The sequence below is a fragment of the Rhinichthys klamathensis genome, unplaced genomic scaffold (assembly GCF_029890125.1).
Source record: "Rhinichthys klamathensis goyatoka isolate OS25496 unplaced genomic scaffold, OSU_Roscu_1.1 h1tg000262l_1, whole genome shotgun sequence".
Classification (NCBI taxonomy): Eukaryota; Metazoa; Chordata; class Actinopteri; order Cypriniformes; family Leuciscidae; genus Rhinichthys; species Rhinichthys klamathensis.
The window spans coordinates 2,025,571-2,048,780 of record NW_026606783.1 but is presented as its reverse complement, the minus strand read 5'-3'; the positions used below and the strand labels follow the sequence as shown (position 1 = coordinate 2,048,780).

Here is a 23,210-nt window from a genome sequence, read left to right as displayed (position 1 = left end):
GCGCATGCGCGGAAAGATCGCCAACCGTTGCGACTGTCGAAGTAGGTTGCCAAGCAACCGCCTATTCAGTGCAGCATCAGCACCTCGCGTAGGGTTAATGCGGTGCCGCATTGAACAAATATTAGGGACACGTGCTACCACAATGCGCTGTCTATTTTATCTTTCTAAAACTGAGTCACGCTGAAATGGCGTCGGATAACGTTTACGTGACGTAAATATATTAGGCGTGAATAACAACGTAAGCTAAGACACTTACAAGTCTGGCGCGATTACGTAGTGATGCTCATGTCCGGGATACGAACGGGACGGGTGTCCTCGTGACTGCGGGAGGAAAACGGGGAGACTGGATCTAGGATCAAACTCCCTCACAGCCTGGAACACCATGGCGTTATAATTATTATACAAAACAAACGGATGCATCATGGGAACAACATAGCGAGTGAGCGAGTTTGTCCTCGTAAATTTTATTTCCTTTTTCTGTCGATCGTTCCCTTTCCTCTCCTGATACTGTTCTGCTTCATGAGACGTCTCTTCCGAGCTCAGGCGGGGAATGTGAGGATCTCTAGTGGAAACCCGGGGAAGATACACTTCGATGTGAGCTGGACTGGGATTGTTTCTTTAGTCCTGTTCCGCGCGTCCTGCTCCGCGGAGTAGCCAGAAGGCCAAAGCTGCTTCTCTGGCCTGCGGATGCAGCAGACACTCGGCCTGCTAAAGGCTCTGGGTACCGCAATGCCGCGGGAACGGGGGGAGAGAGACGGCAGGTGGGCGATGGAGCGAGCGAGATCAAGGATTGGAGAATGCAGATGTACGACGCCAAGAATAAATGTTAACACCACATATGTGTGTCAAGTTCAGTTTTAACAGCTGTGGGATTCATTTTAGGACCCTATAGACCCTAACTGTATATTTAAAGAAGCATCTTCATTCACATACCATATCTTTTGAACTGTCACATAGTCCCATAATTTAGGAGGTATTTCAGTAGCCATCATGCCTTCACCGTCGGACTCCAGTAGCGTGGCCTCAATGTCAGGGTCTCGAGCTTTGTCTGGTAGTCGCCGAGGAATGTCTGGGAGGACCAGTGCGCGCCTGCTGCTGTACCTGGGCTTGTGTCACCTTGCGCTTGGGGCCATGGTGCTGGCCTTCAGCTTCACAAGCCTGGCCTTCACCTCATCACCCCGTGTCAGACAGTCCTGTCCTTTCTGGGCTGGCTTCTTCGTAAGTTTCTTTGAATATATTAACAATGGCATGACATGTCAGCAGTTTCCTTCAGTGGATCATGCTATATTTAATGTACTGTTTTATATTATTATTATTATTATGGACACTGTTTTTTTAAAACTCCTATTATAATAAGAAACTAAACATGGAATAATGTTTCTATCTATCTATCTATCTATCTATCTATCTATCTATCTATCTATCTATCTATCTATCTATCTATCTATCTATCTAATATTTCTGATCTATCTATCTAAAAAAAAAATCTGTAGATTTTTAAAAAAATAATATATACTGGCAACTCTTTTCAACATAATGAAATTGAGGTGTGGGTTCATTTGAGCTCCAAAAAAAAAGAAAAAAAGAAAACTTGGCTCTGGGCCTGGCTCCGTAAAAACATAAATTGCTCCATTGGACTTTTGGACATTGGACAGAAAATCTATCCCTTGATCTAGTATACCTTTTTACAGGTTGTGGCATCAGGAGTAGTGGGTGTGATATCTTGGAGGAGGCCCTTCACTCTTGTCGTATGTACCTTTATCATCTCGACATGATCTCTTAATTGTGTGCATTTGTCTGCTCGTCTTTAGTTTTTGCAGTGATGATGTTTTTGTTTCGTTCAGGTGTCGCTGTTCATGCTGCTGTCTGCAGTGTGTGTGATTCTCAGTCTGGCTGGTTCCATGCTGTCATGTCAGAATGCACAGATGGTCAAGTCTTATGTTACCTGTCAGGTAGTCTTCTCTTCTCTTCTCTTCTCTTCTCTTCTCTTCTCTTCTCTTCTCTTCTCTTCTCTTCTCTTCTCTTCTCTTCTCTTCTCTTCAAATAATATCTGTGTTTGTTCCAGATGGAGAATCGCCTGTGTCTTTGCTGTGACCCAAAGCAGACGTGCTCTCCAACAGAAGATGAGACTCTAGTGCTCTACCAACATTCAGATTGCCACGCTGTGCGTCACCAGCTCAAGGTATCTGCTTTTTAAGATTGTAAACAAGATTTGCACATTTTTTATTTCAAGTCACAAATGAAAAGTTTAACAAATGAAAATGATATGTCAGTGTAATCAGTGACTTTTTTTTTTTTTTTTTTTATGTTATGAAATACAAAATGAGACCCCCAAGTTAAGGGTGTTAAAGAAGTTAAAGATTACTAAGGTAAGACTGTCTTAAGAACTAGTTTAACCAACTAGCAGTTAGACAAGAGGTAATCATTTTTAATTTTCCAATGCAAATTACACCAAACTACCATTATATGTAACTGACTTTAAAAGAATAGGATCAGTCTTTAAGAAAAAAAAAATAAGAAAAAAACCCAGGGGGCGCATTACAGAAAGATCCTAACTTAAAGGGGTCATATAATGCCATTTTTGTACAAGCTAATATGATTCTTTAGAGTCTAAATTAAAACTTTGTAATATACTTTAATTAAAAATTCTCATTAGTATTGTAAGAAAACACTTATTTTACCTGGTCAAAAACAGCTCTGTTTACAGCACGCCGTTTCAGTGCATATGACTTTAAATGCTAATGAGCTTTGCTCACCCCGCCTCTCTGTTCTGTGTACACCGTTTGTAACACAATAACCATAACGCGTTGTTTATTATAGACGTGGGATTATGAATTATATTGAGAACATCGTACATAGAAAACATGCCGTAATGTACCCTGAGTGTAAACCTTAGACGCATTCATTGTGAAGCGTGCATCTAGCGATTTGCAAAGATTAATATAAATATTAAAGATTAATAAAACGTTACACTCACTTCAGTTATTTTGGAGGTTCAGCAGGAACACGAATAGTTGGTACCGGTCCAGGAGCAGCTTCTTAGCAAAACCAGCTTTATACTGACCCTCCTCGTTTATAATCAGTCTGGTGTGTGAAATGATTCGCGCAAATATGAAAGCATTGATGTTGCTCATGGGGAATATTCCCTTCGAAAACAAACTCAGCCACTGCGTCTTCAGCGGTTCGGATTTAGGAACATTAAAATGACTGTGTTCGTTATTACACCCAAGAACAGAACACCACAATCACTTAGACGCCATTCTGCTCATAGACAGTGCTCCAGCATATCAACAATGACCGCGCCGGTCCGCGCAGACTATGATTGACAGCTGGCTCACGAGCAAGGGCGGGTCTGTGTTGAAACCCGGCTGTCAATCAACAATCGCGGGAGGGGCGTCCGAGCGTGTGACGTCACACGGTCGAACAGCTTGATTTGAGACAGGGAAAAACATATAAGGAGATTAAAACAAAAACACTGGATGGATTTTTATCATTTTATGATGTTTGTGTACAGGCACTGCCAACACACATTTCAGTACAATCAACTTGTAAAAGTGCATGTACCATTATATGACCCCTTTAAGAATCCTATCTTATATGTTTGGTAACCATGGCAATTTTAGTTAGGACCTCATTTAGGACAAAAGCTATTACAGAAGGACATTTCTTAATTGCATAATCTTATCCTAACTACGGATAGGAAAAGGGTATTATAGAAGCATCCTAACTCCACAAAACATCCTAAAAACTGTCTTAACTTTAGGACAACCCCAATGGTGTCCTAACTTCAAAATTATTTGAAAGCCAGCTATACATAATCTGTAAGCCAACTGCCAACTGGAAGCCAAATCACATAATGATAGCCCTGTCTGAGAATGACGTCACATTTATTAATGATACAAGATGAAGAAAGACTTAAATAATTACAGACTCCTATGAAATAAAAGGATTAGGCTTTGCCTTTTCTACCAAGCTGATCAAAACTTCACTTAATGAAAAGCAAAGCACCACTTATTTTGTTTTTCCATTCTCCAGTTTTTCCGTTTTACTTCACAGCAGTTGTTTGCACTCGTTGGTTGCTTGGTAACAGACCTGAGAGTTGATTACCGAACTCGATGGAGGGGTTTAAGATAAGATGAGATTTTGTAAGATAGGATAAGAATCTTAAATCAATTTAAGATTTGCTTCTGTAATACGAATTTGTAAAAAATCCTAAATTAACTTGTCAGATCTTAACTTAAGACTTGAGATAGAAAGTTTCTGTAATACGCCCCCAGATGACTAACTTTTAAAGGGTTAGTTCACCCAAAAATGAAAATTATGTCATTAATGACTCACCCTCATGTCGTCCCAAGCCCGTAAGACCTCCGTTCATCTTCGGAACACAGTTTAAGATATTTTAGATTTAGTCCGAGAGCTTTCTGTCCCTCCACTGAAAATGTATGTACGGTATACTGTCCTTGTCCAGAAAGGAAATAAAGACATCATCAAAGTAGTCCATGTGACATCAGTGGGTTAGTTAGAATGTTTTGAAGCATCGAAAATACATTTTGGTCCAAAAATAACAAAAACTACGACTTTATTCAGCATTGTATTCTCTTCCGGTTCTGTTGTCAATCCGCGTTCAGTGATGCTGATGATGTAAGACACTGCTGACGTGTTATCTGGTGCGCCCGAGCTTCGTTCACAGTCTGAGGGAGACGCACGCTGTAAACAAAACAATCTTCGCAAACATGTCTAAGGATTTCGACACAGAGGAAGACGTGCATTTTTTTGCCCAGCCATATTTATTTGAACCCGAATACACGGACGCACCAGATACACGTCAGCAGCGTCACTGTGGACTCATGAACGCGGATTGACAAAAGAACCGGAAGACAATACAATGCTGAATAAAGTCGTAGTTTTTGTTATGTTTGGACCAAAATGTATTTTCGATGCTTCAAAAAATTCTAACTAACGAACTGATGTCACATGGACTACTTTGATGATGTCTTTATTTCCTTTCTGGACAAGGACAGTATACCGTGTATACATTTTCAATGGAGGGACAGAAAGCTCTCGGACTAAATCTAAAATATCTTAAACTAAAGATGAACGGAGGTCTTACGGGCTTGGAACGAGTTGAGGGTGAGTCATTAATGACATAATTTTCATTTTTGGGTGAACTAACCCTTTAAGACTAGTCTAAGCCGTTTATGCAACCGGCCACCAGGAGAAATTCTCACAAAAAATTTCCACCTTATTCACAATGTGTAGGTAGGTGTCTATTTATGGACTTTCTGCGCAGCCTTTTTTTTTTTGTCAATCTTAGCAAACATTTGACATTCTCTCAAGACACAAAAATATATTGTATATGTTATGTATGTTATGTATATGTTATGTATAACAATATAATATGTTTAAAGTTTCATCAGTATTTTAATATTTGTATGGTTTCAGTAATTTCCCCCCCATAAATTTAGAATACATTTTAGTACAAAAGTTATTGAAGAGTCAATTTGAATGATTTGTTCGTGAAGACATTTGTACGCATGTTTCACTCACAAATTCATGCATACGCACGGTTAGTGAACAAAACCCAATGTTGCCAATGTTTAAGATGTGGTCACATTAGCGAAATTTCAGCAAAAGTTTGCAGGCATAAAGGTCCATTGTCTGTTGTCAATGGTGTAGTAATGTATGAAGCAGGACTTACATATTAGTCACTTTCAAACCAAGCAGCTTTCTTATTGGTCAACACAGCGAATTTGGTTGACCAACCCGATTCGAAATCTGCTCTGGGAAATATATCACCCTCTCCCGCAACATTTGGATTTCGCCTGTGAAAATTTGCCAAACAACAGTAAGTGTGACTGCACGTTGAGATGGCCAAAAGTAGCATAGTGGAGTATAGTAGTATAGTTTTTTGTTTTTATGGACATCCTTTAACTTGATGCTCCCAGACCCCCAAATCAAACAAATAGCTCAGGTGCCTGAATAAGAATGAATTTAACCATAATATTACTGCATATGTGTGTGCAGGACTTGCTGTTCAGTGCCTGTGGTCTCAGTATTCTCTCCACCATTATCTGCACTCTGTCCACGGTCACCTGCAGCATTCATATCTTCTCTCTGGACCTGCTGCATCTTGTGAGACAAAATGCACAAAATCTTTACACTGAAACACTAGGTTTACTAATAGTATAATGTTACAATGTAACATGTTTCTATCATCCAACTTTGTTTGTTGTAGCTGGCTCCTCATCGCTCCCGTTCTGTAAACCCAGAATGCACCACTCCTCAGGATGCATTTCTCAGTAACATGATGGACTTTGAGGAGTTTGTTCCACCCATTCCCCCACCACCTTACTACCCTCCTGAATACACCTGCAGCTCTGAGACCGATGCACAGAGGTGAAAACACACACACATTTGTTTTTCCATCATTTTGGTTTTTTCATACTGAGCTAATACAATATCCTAACCCTACAAAACTTTTAGGAAAACCTTTAAAAACATGTTTAGTGAGGCTTACATACGAGATGCTCTGGTAAATGCTCTGGTAGAGTATTGTTCCATTAAATGGTTCTCAGTTTTTTTCAGGTAAATGTTCTTTATCACTCTGAAAATATTGTTTATATTTCTATAGGCATCTGCTCATTTTAACTACACTCCTTCCGTGTCATGCCTTTTCTTTTTTTCTTTTTTTTTTCTCATGCCTTGTTTTTCTGTGTGTACCTGCAGTGTCACGTATAATGGATCAATGGAGAGTCCAGTGCCTCTGTACCCTACTGACTGTCCTCCTCCTTATGAGGCAGTGATGGGTCAAAGGGCTTCTAGTCAGGTACTTAAAAAAAAAAAAAAAGTCCCCATGTAGTCAATTTTAGTCAATTTAAAGTCCCCCTGTAGTCAATAATTGTATCCCTAAGGGGTCTTTAAGGGACTTTAAATTGTAACAATATTGCAGTTTTTACAGTATTTCTGATTAAATAAATGCAGCCTTGTTGAGCATCGAGTTGACTCATCTTTGATTACTTGCCAAACTTGCCATTTGGCTCCTGTCCATCATCATGGCCTCCTAATCATCCCCATAATGATTGGCTTCATCACTCTGTGTCCTCTCCACCAATAAGCCGGTGTGTGGTGGGCGTTCTGGCGCAATATGGCTGCCGTCGCATCATCCAGGTGGATGCTGCACATTGGTGGTGGTTAAGGAGGTTCCCCCTTCCATATGTATAGCACTTTGAGTGCCGAGAGAAGCGCTATATTAATGTAACAAATGATTATTTTTATATTATGCATTCTTGTTGAATAAAAGTATTAATTTCTTTAAAAAAAAAAAATTCACTGACCCCAAACTTTTGAATAGTAGTGTATATTAAGTCCAAATTTCATATTTTATCATCATGCTTTGTAATCATCATCATTATCTTGTAATACTGTGGTCATGATGACACTCTCACTATTTATAGGCCACAGTGTTTGACACTCAAGCTGGTGAGCTGTCTGGAGAGAGAGGAACATCCACGGCTTTCAGTGCTGAAGGTGAGCCTTCAGGAAACAGGCCCTGTTTACACCTTGTGTTAAGATGTGTTTTCAGTGACATTCAGTTCAAATGTGTCTTCTGTGATAAATTTTTGTCAAAACATCCCATCTTTTATGTAATCCTCCATCTCTTTCACTGGTGTGCCGAGTGCGTATGAATACTATTGAATGATCGAATCCATGTGTATATGTGCACATTTTGTATATTCTCTCTCTCAGTGTCAATGGACAGTGGCTCTCTGTTGATGTCTGAGATTGTGGATATTCCAGATGACAGCTCCCCATCCGAGGACTCCTGCCTCATGGAAGTGGGTGTCGGTGTGCGGGCACGACCACGGGGGGACAGCGAGGGAGGGGAGGGGGGAGAGTACGCCAGCTTCCGTTCCACACAGCATCCTGAGGGAATGGTGGCCGCTCCTTCCGGCAGGCATTGTTTCAGAGGCGAGAGATCGAACTCCTGCTCCTCCCCCAGCTCATACAACACCTCTACCTACAGGTCGGAAAGAGTTAAATCATTAAAAATTGTTAAACAAAATCACTTTGTTTACTAATTATTTTAAAATCACTTTGTTTAAAAATTATTTTAAAATCACTAATTATTTTCTCCATAGGTCTCCATTGCTGAGGCGTCAAGCTCTGTTGGCTAGTAGCTGCTCTCAGTTAGAGTTTTTAGCGGGATCTCAGCATTCCTTTATCCCGGAAATCCGAGTTCGGCTCTGCACGCCCTCCCGACGGGACTCTTCATCCGCATTTCGCAACCCACCTACCACAGCCCTATCAGGTCCTGCTGAAGACTGCACGGACCACACTCCTGGACCGCTCCTTCTGAGGCCATGCTTACGTGAGCAATTTGGACGGGATCGGAAAGACAGCGATGGGTTTTTACCCCTTTTGAGGTCACACAGTGAACCAGGGCTTAGCTCTTCGACTGACACTGGTATAAACATACATATTTAACAAACTGCATTGTCTGAGATTGATGTGAAAACATGAATTTTGTCTGTTCCTGTTTTTACTTTTAAAAACTTTTTTTAATACTTGTAACTTAAATATTTAAGTGTAAATTATAAAGTATTTGTTACAACAAAAAAGTAATCTGATTATGTAATGCACATTACTTGTAAAGCGTCTGACGTCACGTGCGTTTTTGCATGTGCTCTTCTGTCCTCAGGTGATTTCAGTCTCTTAGGAGGCAGTAAAGGAGTCAGTGAGGGGGGATCGCAGACCTCATCTGAAACTGGTTAGAGTTTAGCACTCTCAGGCCACAGAGACGTTTATTATGTATAATTATTATGATTAGGAGTAGCACACAGTGTTATTCTAATTTTATTTATATAATATTTTACATTTTCAGTTTAAATTTTTCTGATTAATTTAGTTGTATATTTTTTGTGGTTTTATTAGTTTTAGATTTTTTTATATTAATATTTAGGTTTAATTTATTTTTAGGTTAGCTTTAGTTTGAGTTTATCTTTATTTTTTATTTATTTCCAGTTTTCTAATATTTATGTTGTATTTTAGCTTTATTTCAATTAATAATTTTGTTTTAAAGTTTAAAATAATTTTAGTTAATGATAATAACCCTGGTAGCATATAATAAAAGTATATTTTAAACATGTAACTATCCCTAGTAAATTTAAAGGGTTCATATCATGAGAAATAAAAAAAATTCAAGTTAATTTCAAGTTTCAAAACTCATCACTTGCTTTCATTTCAAAAATACCATTTATTGAGACTGAGTTTCATTTACACTTCAGCAGCAGCTATTCTTGTTTAGCAACATGACCTAACTCAAAGAAGAGATGCGTGACGCAGGATTACGATAATCAATACAAATAAACTTTAATAAACACAACCACCATAAACGTAAATGCAAGACAAGGAACAGAAGAAACATTGGGCTTATTCTGTATACACAAAGAAAGATCATCAACCGAACATGAATGAACTAGATGTCAGGCGAATGGTGACAATGAAAACAAAACGAAACTGAATAAGACATGGACATGACAGTAATAAGGAGGAAGTTAGATAAATGTTATCATTCCTGAATAACGATAACAATAGAATGTGGTTTGTCAAACTTTGTGCTGTTTTTTTTGTGAAGCACCTGCTAAACTGCATATCCTTCTGAAGAATGCTAATGTTATGAACATGCATCTGTTTTATAATTTGATTTTTTTTTAAAGATCCCTGATGTGGAAGGATGGATCAGATAAAAACTATATTAGACTTGCCGGCAAACCTCCATCCAAGGCAAGGGAGTTAATTTCTCATGCGATATTTTTAAATAATTATTCGAAATAATTTGATGAAAAAAACTAAACGAAAATGAGAAATGTTGCCTTGGCACTAACTGATTTTTTTTTAAAAAATAGAAATATTTCTTTTTTTTAAACTAATAAAAAATGACAATATTACTAATTAAAAAACATATTACTAATTAAAAAACAATTTTATTAATTATAAAATCATTTATATTAAATAGTTAATATAAATTTGAACATTAATAGTAACACTAAAATAACATTGCAAAGGTAAAAACAATTTATTTTATATTATTATTTTTCTACATTATTATTAATAATGTACAAAATTGTATTACATTATTATTATTATTAATTTGTCTCTCTGCCCCCTATATTTACATTTTCTTTGGTTTATTTGTGTCATCCAGGGGTATCGTCTGGAGCTGGTTTGTTACCTCGCTCCTCTCTGGCCCTTCCTGCTTCCCTGCCCAGAAAGGGCAGTATTAAGGCTGTAAGTAGCCGGTTGCCTTCAAAACAGGTTCCAGCCACCTCGCTGCGTTTACCCAAAGACTGTGCACGCTCACTTGGAGACCTCAAGGTTAGACCCCGAAATATGCTGATCCCCTACAGCCATATCACCCTGTAGCATGGTTGCCCACTGAAGCTACAGTAAGCAGGGTTGAGCCTGGTCAGTATCAGGATAGGAATCGTTCTGGGAAAGCCAGGTTGCTGCTGGAAGAGGTGTTAGTGAGGCCAGCAGGGGGTTCTGCTCACCCTGTGGTCTGTGTGGTTTCTAATGCCCCAATATAGTGATGGGGACACGTCGGATGAGACGTTAAACCGAGGTCCCAACTCTCTGTGGTCATTAAAAATCCCATTGCACTTCTCGAAAGTGCGTGTGGTAGTGTGTGTGGCCCAAATCCCCCCATTGGCATTTATCAATCATGGCCTCCTAATAATCCCCATCATTTGAATTGGCTCAATCACTCTCTTTCCTCTCCACCTATAGCTGGTGTGAACACACTGGCGCCGCTGTTCTGTGGCTGCCGTCGCATCATTCAGGTGGATGATGCACACTGGTGGTGGTTGAGGGAGATATGATTTTAAAGCACTTTCAGTAGTACATAGTAAAGCGCTAAATAAATCATTCCTCATATTTCTGTAATGTTAAATGTATAAATATGAAGACAAACATTTTCAATTCAATTCAAATTTGGATTGTGTAAATAATTCACATGTCCACACGAGTACATTGTATGACATATTGCACTGTTCACATTTATCATTTTCATTTTTTACCTTTCCTTTCAGGTCACCAGAAATTTAGTTCAACGTTTCCTGCAAAGATCCAAACGTAACTTGGCCCCTGCAACTGAGCATGCTGGAAACTGTACTCAGGGGCCTAAAAGAAGGACAGGAGGAGATGGAAATCTGCCGTTAGAGCAGGTAAAACATAGCCAATACCATAAATAAAATCATTTAGTTCAGATGGAATTTTGTATGGTACAATTTAGTACTAAAATAACCCATTGCATGTTTGTGTTGCTATGAAGGTGCTTCGTAACTCTCTAGGAGCCAACAGGGGGCAGCAGCAGCACGTCCACCACCATTGCCGTGGACACCACCACTCCCATAGCGACAGTCGCCATAACGCCCGTCGGCACGATGATGACCCTGTAAGGGCCGGGGGAATCCACCTGCGTAGCTGCGGAGACCTCAACTCAACATCAGTCGCATCACTGCGCAGGCTCCACCCACCGCCGCACGGATCATCAGGGGCTCTTTACTCTGAATCTGCCCTCTGAAATGGGCCACGGATTCTGGAATAAATCACTGCATGAATAGGGAGAGGGGAAATTTGAGGAAAGAATAACAGGTGGGAAATAGGTTTGAGATGAGGAATTTATCTTGCAGACGGGGTTATGCGAAGCTACCCTTGATGAAGTTTTTAGCTGTTCTCACCATAATAAAAGACTGAACACTACACCCAATATTTGTGAGTTTAACCCTTCATACCCACTGCTCTCTGTGCCTGACAAACTCTCTTCCATTTTGTTTTTTCTTTTCTTTTTCGTTCCATCTAGTGCTTCTTTTTCTTGCTCACTGTGTTTACATGGATATGGAAAGAATGCAGCACCTCTGACACCTCTTCTTATCCTCACAGCTCATAACAATGCACTCATGCAAATACAAACATACATGGCCGTAACCTTGTCTCAAACAAATATTTAAAAACAGCTAATTGTTTCTGTTCTAATCACATTCAGTTATGAATTACATGAATCATGCACATAATACAGCCTATTATTTCAATTTGAAATGGCGAAATTTGACAAAAAAAGAGTAGTTTGCATCATTGGATATTTCTGTCATAAAATAGTTGTCAGATATAAAATGTTCAGCTACTTATATCTAACCTGTGCTGGAATTCACATTGTGAATCTGTGAACACCACACACTCAAATGTTGTAACCAGCCACAAAATGCTTTTAACGTATTGACCATCTTGGTTAGCGTAGCTAAATATATCCAAACATCATCTTGCATATATAAAATTGTTCTTTTTATCTTATACTGTCACAACAGCTGAGGTTGATGCAGCAATTATGTATTAGGATTCATTGGCTTTTTTTCTTTCTTTTTTTTTTAAGTGCATGTTTTTTTAAAACAACTAAGATCATTCATTTGAAGCTTTGTTTTTTTTGCGTCTGTCTGTCTCTCATGGTGGAGTCTTGCTTCCCAGTCTGTATAATAGTTTCATACAGAATGCCTCTGCATGTAATGAGAAGGCTTGTTTTCTCTTTTTGACTTAACACCAAAGCTAGAATGCAAAGAATGTGTGAGGGAATTTAGGATTTTATAATATAAATGATTATCTGGCAATAAACATACTTGTACAGTTATGTCAAACTTGAAGTTTTAAAGAAAGTTGGGACCTTATTTTGAAAGATACCTATGAAAACTGAACTGGAAGTGAGACAATGAACACTGTCAAACTGATATGTTCAAGGCTTTTTCATTCTAGACCCTTTGGGAATAACACATTGGAAAGACAGCCATGGACTTCTGGTGTATCTACTTTGTTATCTTCGGAAATGGATGTACATCTAAAGGAATAATTGCAGTTGTCAATTGTTTAGAAGTGCTTTGGAATGCTAATGGCTTTAAATCGGTAGCGATGTTGCTTAATAATGCATTAATACAATTGTTATATATGTAAATAACTTTGATGCACGGAACCTTATATGCTCACACACATTCTGCAACTTTTTCAAGCGCTGAAACCAAGTCTGAAAAAGAGCTTGATATTCTACCTCTTTTATTGCATACACTGACATGTTATGGCCCAGTGGAATATTTTAATTTAAGGATTTTATGGGCTATTTATAAAAAACAAAACAAAAAAAACTCTACACTTACTGACGAAAAACTGTTGTTCTGTAAATATGATGCCTAAAAAGAACATTTAAAAACAGCTCTATTTAATGAACTTTTAATGCAAGTTATGTAATATATAAAAAAAGAACACATAAATAAATGTATACACATCTGGAAAGTTTTAAAATCATTTATCAATTTCACTGTCATTTCTTCATGCGTTGTGTCTACTTTTTTAACACTGAAAAATATACATTTAGATTTAGTTTGAAAGGTAAAAGTCTCTGGTGAGAGGCGGTGTCTGTTTCGTGAATGACCTGAGTCATATCTTTTTAATGAATCGGTTGAACTGGTTCACAAAACTGGGCAGAACCAGGTTTCGAAACTTTTTTGTTCGCATTTTATCATAGACTGTATTTTATTTAAATAGCCTTTAATACGTAAAATATACTGAAAGTATGGCCATATTTTTCAAGTTAATATTTCACTAACTTAATTTATGCATGTTTACAGTTCTCTGATGTCGGTTAAAGGTCACATACATTTGCTTTAATAATCGCGATTTTTAGTCTTATTTCAATTAATCGTGCAGCCCCATTAATTTATTTTAATGTTACATTCCCGAACTCCTGTTTAGGAAACCCTGTGCTGAACGATACGTCATGACGTTAAGAATCGCTGTTCTTGGAAACAAACTGTTTGAAAGAACCGATTCTTAGACATGAATAGAACCTTCCATCACTTGCGCTGTAGGACTTTTATTTTGAAACTGAAGTTGATTACGTCGCACATGAAGATGTAATTGTGGCGCGCCACTTCATACTGTTCAGTTTTACAGCTACAGTATATTTTTCATAGAAGTATTCATTCTCTAGAAAGCGACAAGTATTGAAATGTGGAAACTGCAAACATCCGAAGCTGGAGGTAACGTTTTATGTGCAAAATGACTCGGTTTTTCGGTCTTTTAGTGTACTACGGCAGTAAGTTACTTAAAATCCAGACCAACTGCAGACCATCCAAGCAATAAAAATGGTAATGTAATAAGTTCCGGTTTACATAACAAGTCTTCCTATTTATGGGACGACTTCTAAAGACTTGTATACAGTCACGGATAGACATAGAGAGGCAGAGTACATAATTATTGTGTAAAAGGCTATGTTATTAATGTCAAGACTTTTATTATGTTAACATCAAATTAACTAATCTAATTCTACAAGGTAAGGGTATTTTACTCATTGGATGTCCCATTAAAACAAACTGCAAAAAGTTTTTTTTTTGTAAAGTAAGTGGGAGTATTTGTTTTATTCCTGTTTGTTTTATTTAGTTGTAGACTAGAATGTAGAGTTAAAATTGATCATTTTCTCAATAAGAAGTAGGAATAATTGATTTTATAATGTGAATCAATCAGTTACTTATTCAAAACGTGGCTCTGGGTTTCACAATTGTCACAAATGTCACCATTTACATTTTTTATGGTTATGATTTATATTAGACAGAGCAATCTTAATAATGGCCTACATCAATAACAGACCCCTGAATTATTTTATGTACCAGATATGTGTACCAGACATCATCTTTCTGACTGCCATGAAAACATGTTGACATGAAATAAAGACAGTCTGCACTTTAACTAATGGACAACTATAGTTCAACAACACTTTTAGACCCTTCAAAAGTAAATGGTGGTTACAAATGTGATTAAATTTTATTATTATTGTTTACAGACAAAGATTTTGTCATTTAACAAGAGAAATTCCCCATGTTTCCAGTAATTATTATCTGGATAGCTTGGGATGCCTTAATTCACTTCTTTCCTTTCTGTTTCTAGGGGAATGTGTCGTTCTGTTCCCGGGTCAGGAGTATGTGGTCGGCCGTAAGAATTGTGAGATTCTGTTGTCCAATGATCAGTCCATCAGCCGAGTGCATGCCAACCTCACTGTCACTGAGCAGGTCAGTAACTCTGTGCTGTATAATGTTGAATAAAAAAAACAAAGAGCTTCTTCAATGAAGAGATGTTTAAGCCCACTAATACTATGAATGCTTCTGTACATCCTCCCACTGTCATTCTTATACACCAAACCACCACAGTGAAAGGTGTACTCAGATTGGAGAATATGAATAGCACTGCCTTTGACTTATATTGTCAAAAACATTATTTGCACTTTTCTTCAAACATGCAAAAGTCATCTTGGCTTTGTTTTTCCTTGGCTTTCTTAGTCTGTCCATACATATCTTAGGTTGCTTAATGAGATTGTCTCAAAGGCAACATTGTGGAAAGTATTTCACAAAGTAATATAATTTTAATTTACTACTTATTGTTTTGTTTTTTTGTTATTTTGCTAATTACTCAGCAGAAGAGTAATCATGTGCGTCATTATTTCCCCTAGTCATTCTTGTTGTGGAGTCCTTATTTAAATTCAGGATGCAATAAATTATATTAGTATATTACTAATAGCTTGTTGGAAAGTTTTAGGGGAAGAAAATGAAATGTACTGACTGTGAAAACAACTAAGAATATAGATTTTTATTGCTAAATGCATTTAGAAATAAAATTTATATGTTAAAAAGTACAGTAATTTGATATAGGTATTTTAAAAGAGTCAGAAATTAAAAAAAGATACATTTTTTTCACATGTCCATTTTAATTAATGTACTGCTTTGATAGATCACTTGTCATCTTTTAAACTATGGTATATGATAGTACCGCGGTATTGATTTACAATACCAAACCGTGTTGAAAATATAAGCAAACTTTAGTGCTGTCCTCTTAATAATCAGTTGAATACCTTTTTTTTAAACAAAAATGGGAGCGTATGTGATTGTGATTCGAAGAATAGGATTTGTGCATCTGCAATGCAGAATTTAAGAAGGTGTTGTGTTTGTTGGAGAAGAAAAAAATCCAACAAAACTCCTAAAAGATTTTTCTCTGTGACTTTAAATGTATTGATAAATATGTGTGGCTATTCTCTACAACTTCAAATTCCAATGTCACAGTTTTGCTTCAAAAATACCTTCATAAGCCAGCTCCGGATTTGATAGTTAAAGGTGGGGTTTGTGATTTTCTTTTTTGACCATTTTTTCAAAATCACTTGAAATCCTATTCCTAACCCACTTAGAGCCACTGAGTTAGAAGCAATGAAATTAAAATTAAGCAATTTAATCATCTGTGGAACGGGCAGGACTAAAAAAACTCCAGCCAATCATTTCCAAGACCACCTAGAATCATTGGACAGAAAATGCGTCAATCAAACGGTCGTACCATACCCCCCCCCCCACCCCCCTCCCCCCCTCTCGCGCATCTGAGTTTTGCAGATGCATGATTGCGCGTTCATGTTCTTCGAATGGGTGGAGTCAGGGCCAGCGTTGGAGGAAGGAAGGTTGGACCTTTTGAGTTGTGTATTTTCAAAATCTGCCGGCCGTTTTGCAAATCCCATACCCTCATGTTTAACTTGAGATGGCGTTGCATTCTGTAAATGCGTGCTTGCAGGTTTCATGCCCTAGAGGGCCCCGTTTCCCTTACAGCTGTATTTTAGATGGATTAGTTGACAGTAGTTTGTGGTAAATCTTGAGTCTGACAGGGTGCTTTCTTGTTTTTATACTGTTGGCAGGCAGTCACTCTGAAGGACAGCTCTAAATACGGCACTTTCATCAATGGTGAGAAGCTTGAGACTGGCTCCACAAAAACCCTGCAGACAGGAGACAAAATCACATTTGGTGTCTTCCAGAGCAAGTTCAGGTTTGTATGTGACTATGTATTCCTTTGTGTATGTAAGGATGCTTTACAAATGGCTGATAGTGGTAAAGGAATTGTTGAGCCAAAAATAAAAAAAAATGACCCATATGTTGTTCCAAAAGCCTATGGTGTTCCGTCTGTGCACTAAAATTGGAGAATCTCTGAATGCACTACAAATGGAGAACCAATTGAGGACTGGACACTTTCCCCCCCTTGTTGCTACAATGAATGATTATTGAAGCTTTCGAGCTTCAAAAAGAATTGTTAGATGTCTCTATATTTGGCCGAGCAGTCGTTTGGGTGGCTCGCCAATGTATTCGAATTATCTAATACATAAAATAAGTAAGCTTGACCAGAGTTATTGTAGGGAAAAGAACTGATTAAAGGTGTAGTGTAGCAGTTCTTCAGCAGAGATGTTATCATGTTGCCTTCAAATAATCTTAAACCCATGGTACTGTCTTTGAGACCAGACCTTTATACTTGGTAACAAATGTTCCACAAACAATCAATAACATCCTATGGAGAGCCAATGATACTGTAACCTGATGACCTAAGGGGCTAATTATGGGCCATTTGGGTCACACTTTTGTAAACAAAAATACAGTTGATTGCATTTGAGGCATGTAAATGCATCTGACTAAAAATAACTGAAGTACACAATCTTTCAGTATTATAGAAGTAGTCTATAAGACTTGTGCACAGTTTTTTGGTGGTCATATGGTTTGTGTGAAGAAGAGAATGTAAATTTGCTGAAGTTGAATTTGAGAACCACTTCAGTCCAATTTGTGAACGAATCAATTAGACCAGTTTTGTGATTCTGATCAAACAGTTCTTGAAAAGATCCAATTAAAAAAAAATTATTTGTTCACAAATGTGACATTGTTGCTTACTTTATTTGCTTTAGGCTATTCTCTCATTATGTTTAATGCTTGTTTATGTATTTAGTTTTGTATCGTTTTATGAGGCCAATAATAAGCACCGTTTCCCCACTCAGTTTGGAGAAAGAGTGTATTGTGGTGTGTTCATCGTGTCTCGATAACGAAGGGAAAGCCTCCCTCTCTCAAGATGTGCATTCTATCGGAGGGCGACTTGTCAACTCCTGGACACTTGAATGCACGCATCTCGTCATGCCCACTGTAAAGGTTACCATTAAGGTAAGAAAGCCATTGACCTCTTAAAGGGATAGTTCACCGAAAAATTTAAAAATGATGCCATCATTTACTCAGCCTCAGGTTGTTCCAAACCTGTATACATTTCTTTGGTCTGTTGAACACAAAAGAAGATATTTTGAAGAATGTGGGAAACTGAACAGTTCTGGGGCACCATTGACTTTTTTTCCTACTATGGAAGTCAATGGTGCCCTGGTTACAGTTACCTGGTTAACTTTCTTAAATAAAAACTTCTTCCCTTGTGTTCAGCAAAACAAAGAAATTTATTCAGAATTGTAACACCTGAAATGATTTCAGAATTTTCATTTTGGGGTGAAGTATACCTTTAAGCACTTCATTTGATCCCTGAGGGCTTATTCAGTTCCCTGGTAAACTTAAACATTCACTGAATCAATGTCTCTTTTGGCAGACGATCTGTGCGTTGCTGTGCTGTCGGTCTATAGTAAAGCCTGAATTCTTCAGCGCGTTTATCAAGGCTGTGCAGCAGAAACTGCCACTGCCTAAAGCTGAGAGGTACAGAATGTTTCTTTTCTCTCTCGCTCACAGTTGCTTGTTCTTTTTCATTTAAATAGCTGTGACGCAATATTTTGAATAGACATTATAGATCAGATGTTGCTGTGTTTTGTGTTGATCAGATTTAGGCCTCCGATTGATGAGCCCAGCCTGGCTAAAGAGGACGTGGATCTGAGTGCACGACCTGAGAGAAAGAGCCTCTTCAAGGGGAAAACCTTTCTGTTTTTGAACTCTAAACAGGTAAGAGGGATTGTTTAACTACTACTAATATTATAAATTATACCATCACTGTAACTGTTAACATTATATTATTATGACTTTTATACACTAGTATTCAAAGGGTTGTTTTGGAGGGAGAGAAATGAAAACTTTTATTCAGCAAGGATGCAAAGAAATGAGATTTCCATTTCAAATAAATGCTGTTCTTTTGAACCTTCTATTTAAAGAATCCTGAAAAACCCTGATCACAAAATAAGCATATTAAAATGATTTCTGAAGGATCATGTGACATTGATGACTGGAGATTAAATGTGAATAAGAGACTTTAATATAAAAAAGAAAGAAAAAAATCTTACCAACCCTTTAAATTTGAACAGTAGTGTATTTATGAATTATAAAACCTAGTCATAGGTAGTACAATACATAAACACACCACATATAATACAATGAATACGGGAATATAAAAAAGTCATACTATAATGTTATAATGTTAATTTCCACCGTTTTCACATATTCACATTTTTGAAGTTTACACGGAGATGATAACAGTATTGCTTTCAAAATAGTTTTCAAAAACTTGCACTTTGAAACCTACTTCAAAGTTTGCGATCTCAGGCCACCAAAACGCTGTTGTCGTGTAAATGAATGGTCAGTTTTATATATTTTATATACATTAAAAGCAGGATATACAGTGGAGAGAACAAGTATTTGATACACTGCCGATTTTGCAGGTTTTCCCACTTACAAAGCATGTAGAAGTCTGTAATTTTTATCAACTGTGAGTGACAGAATTTAAAACAAAAATCCAGAAAATTACATTGTATGATTTTTAAGTCATTCATTTGCATTTTATTGCATGATAAAAGTATTTGATCACCTACCAACCAGTAAGAATTTCGGCTCTCACAGACCTGTTAGTTTCTCTTTAAGAAGCCCTCCTGTTCTCCACTCATTACCTGTATTAACTGCACCTGTTTGAACCCGTTACCTGTATAAAAGACACCTGTCCACACACTCAATCAAACAGACCCCAACCTCTCCACAATGGCCAAGACCAGAGAGCTGTGTAAGGACATCAGGGATAAAATTGTAGACCTGCACAAGGCTGGGATGGGCTACAGGACAATAGGCAATAGGGCTGCACGATTAATCTCAATTTCCATGTAATCGCACTTTAAACTGATTTGGCTTATCACGATTTTGAAATCGCAAAGGCTGCGATTGTTTTTTTTATGCGCAGATTGTCATTGATGTACGGCTCTTAAACGCGGCTCCATCTGAAAGCACTGTGAGTTTGAGTCACGTATAGTGTGCATTTGAAAAAGCAACACACGTCAAACATCTTTTTAAACATGAGAATCATTTATGAACCTCCTGTCCAACAAAAGACAACATTTAATAACATGCTTTACTCCAAACTTACTTCATAATGACAGTTGAGCATCCTTCTGTTAGATGATGTGGCTTCTTACACAGAATAAGGCAGCCGTGTATTTATAAGTCATGTTTAATCAACAATCAAAGTGTTTAAATCTTCTGTTTATTCAGCTACAGCGATGATGCCCGATAGGGATTTCCTGGAATGATGTGTGTTATTGTACTTCTGCAGCGGGGCATATTTGGCGTGTCTGCGTGAGAGCGCCCTCTGGCGTTCAGATGAAGCAGCATTTACTACCGATCAGCCACATTGGACTGACAAGCTGTGCATAAAAAAAATCACAAATCGCGTTGCGGTTTCGTTGCAATTAATCATGCAGCACTAATAGGCAAGCAGCTTGGTGAGAAGGCAACAACAGTTGGCGCAATCATTAGAAAATGGAAGAAGTTCAAGATGACGGTCAATCTCCCTCAGTCCTGGGGCTCCATGCAAGATCTCACCTCGTGGGGCATCAATGATCATGAGGAAGGTGAGGGATCAGCCCAGAACTACACGGCAGGACCTGGTCAATGACCTGAAGAGAGCTAGGACCACAGTCTCAAAGAAAACCATTAGTAACACACTACGCCGTCAAGGATTAAAATCCTGCAGCGCGAGCAAGATCCCCCTGCTCAAGCCAGCGCATGTCCAGGCCCGTCTGAAGTTTGCCAATGACCATCTGGATGATCCAGAGGAGGAATGGGAGAAGGTCATGTGGTCTGATGAGACAAAAATAGAGCTTTTTGGTCTAAACTCCACTCGCCGTGTTTGGAGGAAGAAGGATGAGTACAACCCCAAGAACACCATCCCAACCGTGAAGCATGGAGATGGAAACATCATTCTTTGGGGATGCTTTTCTGCAAAGGGGACAGGACGACTGCACCGTATTGAGGGGTAGAGTGGATGGGGCCATGTATCGCGAGATCTTGGCCAACAACCTCCTTCCCTCAGTAAGAGCATTGAAGATGGGTCGTGTCTGAGTCTTCCAGCATGACAACGACCCGAAACACAGTCAGGGCAACTAAGGTGTGGCTCCGTAAGAAGCATCTCAAGGTCCTGGAGTGGCCTAGCCAGTCTCCAGACTTGAACCCAATAGAAAATCTTTGGAGGGAGCTTAAAGTCCGTATTGCCCAGCGACAGCCCCGAAACCTGAGGGATCTGGAGAAGGTCTGTATGGAGGAGTGGGTCAAAATCCCTGCTGCAGTGTGTGCAAACCTGGTCAAGAACTACAGGAAACGTATGATCTCTGTAATTGCAAACAAAGGTTTCTGTACCAAATATTAAGGTCTGCTTTTCTGATGTATCAAATACTTAGTTGATACATCAGAATTTGATACATCAGATACATCATTAATTTGCAATAAAATGCAAACTAATTACTTAAAAGTCATACAATGTGATTTTCTGGATTTTTGTTTTAGATTCCATCACTCACAGTTGAAGAGTACCTATGATAAAAATTACAGACTTCTACATGCCTTGTAAGTGGGAAAACCGGCAAAATCGGCAGTGTATTAAATACTTGTTCTCCCCACTGTATATATACAGAAGGGGAAATAATCATTTGATCCCCTGCTGATTTTGTAAGTTCGCCCACTTACAAAGAAATGAAGGGTCTAAAATTTTTATGGTAGGTTTATTTTAACGGATAGAGAAAGAATATCAACCAAAGAATCCAGAAAAAAACACATTATATAAAGGTTATAAATTGATTTGCATTTCACTGAGTGAAATAAGTATTTGATCCCCAAGCAAAACATGCCTTCATACTTGTGAAACCTTTGTTGGCAAGCACAGAGGTAAGACTTTTTTTGTAGTTGGTCACCAGGTTTGCACACATCTCAGGGGGGATTTTGGTCCACTCCTCTTTACAGATACTCTCTAAATCCTTAAGGTTTCTTGGCTGTCGCTTGGCAACTTAACGTTTCGGCTCCCTCCACAGATTTTCAGTAGGAGTAAGGTCAGGAGACTGGCTAGGCCACTCCAAGACCTTAAAGGAGAACTCCGGCGCAAAATGAACCTTTGGTCTAATTACACATTGTTACCTAGTCAACCGTTATCTGAGATTTGTTTTCATGAATATCGAATGTAAATAGTTTTATCTCTAAAAACAGTTTAGCCTATAAAGCTAGTATAATGCTAGTATATTGGGCATCGAGTAATGACAAATAAAAATCGCTTGTTAATACCACTAACAAGGCTGAAAATAGCCCCACACTAACACGGTAGCATAATGAGGGTCCCTACCTTCAAACCGAATCATTGAGAACTTTGTCAGTGTCCAGACAGTTTAATAAGAAGATATTTAATACATACAGTCAACTTCGCGTATACAGACAGAAGCCATCTTTGAAAAAGAGTCTCTACCAGTTGATCTACGAACGCCGATCCAAGTGCGCTGGTGAGATGTGAACGAGCTATAAGTTGTGATAAGGTGAGCGCGAACAGCAGGCTTGGATCGGCGTTCGTAGATCGACGGGTAGAGACTGCTTTTCAAAGATGGCTTCTGCCTGTATACGCGAAGTTGACTGTATGTATTAAATATCTTCTTATTAAACTGTCTGGACACTGACAAAGTTCTCAATGCTTCGGTTTGAAGGTAGGGACCCTCATTATGCTACCGTGCTAGTGTGGGGCTATTTTGAGCCTTGTTAGTGGTATTAACAAGCGATTTTTATTTGTCATTACTCGATGCCCAATATACTAGCATTATACTAGCTTTATAGGCTAAACTGTTTTTAGAGATAAAACTATTTACATTCGATATTCATGAAAACAAATCTCAGATAACGGTTGACTAGGTAACAATGTGTAATTAGACCAAAGGTTCATTTTGCGCCGGAGTTCTCCTTTAATATGCTTCTTATTGAGCCACTCCTTTGTTTCTGTGGAGGTATGTTTTGGATCTTTGTCATGCTGGAAGACCCATCCACGACCCATCTTCAGTGTTCTGGCTGAAGGAAGGAAGTTCTCATCCAAGATTTGACAGTACATGGCCCCGTCCA

The 23,210-nt window shown here is 38.3% G+C and overlaps 2 protein-coding genes across 4 annotated transcripts in view; both read left to right on the top strand.

Annotated features, from left to right (window-relative positions):
* Nucleotides 1–20: 20 nt before the first annotated feature.
* On the top strand, nucleotides 21–12,011 carry fam189b (family with sequence similarity 189 member B). 3 transcript variants are annotated; one of them, XM_056267609.1, is made up of 14 exons: nucleotides 21–1,218; nucleotides 1,692–1,748; nucleotides 1,845–1,952; nucleotides 2,066–2,182; nucleotides 6,025–6,132; nucleotides 6,236–6,396; nucleotides 6,727–6,826; nucleotides 7,455–7,527; nucleotides 7,798–8,023; nucleotides 8,139–8,464; nucleotides 8,699–8,767; nucleotides 10,205–10,374; nucleotides 11,088–11,222; nucleotides 11,330–12,011. In XM_056267609.1, exons 1-14 carry the CDS (start codon nucleotides 991–993, stop codon nucleotides 11,579–11,581), a joined length of 2,130 nt encoding a protein of 709 aa, XP_056123584.1. In that variant the 5' UTR covers nucleotides 21–990; the 3' UTR covers nucleotides 11,582–12,011. The 3 variants fall into 3 exon arrangements, with proteins under 3 accessions (XP_056123584.1, XP_056123585.1, XP_056123583.1); XM_056267608.1 differs by having other exon boundaries at nucleotides 22–1,218; nucleotides 7,747–8,023; XM_056267610.1 differs by lacking the exon at nucleotides 1,845–1,952 and having other exon boundaries at nucleotides 7,747–8,023.
* Nucleotides 12,012–13,959: 1,948 nt separating this feature from the next.
* Nucleotides 13,960–23,210, top strand: part of nbn (nibrin) — a 33,367-nt gene continuing 24,116 nt past the window's right edge. Inside the window, exons 1-6 of the mRNA XM_056267648.1 lie at nucleotides 13,960–14,078; nucleotides 14,983–15,104; nucleotides 16,763–16,890; nucleotides 17,882–18,041; nucleotides 18,466–18,569; nucleotides 18,692–18,809. Coding sequence (XP_056123623.1) covers nucleotides 14,048–14,078; nucleotides 14,983–15,104; nucleotides 16,763–16,890; nucleotides 17,882–18,041; nucleotides 18,466–18,569; nucleotides 18,692–18,809 — 663 coding nt within the window. The 5' untranslated portion in view covers nucleotides 13,960–14,047. The remainder of the gene's footprint in view (nucleotides 14,079–14,982; nucleotides 15,105–16,762; nucleotides 16,891–17,881; nucleotides 18,042–18,465; nucleotides 18,570–18,691; nucleotides 18,810–23,210) is intronic.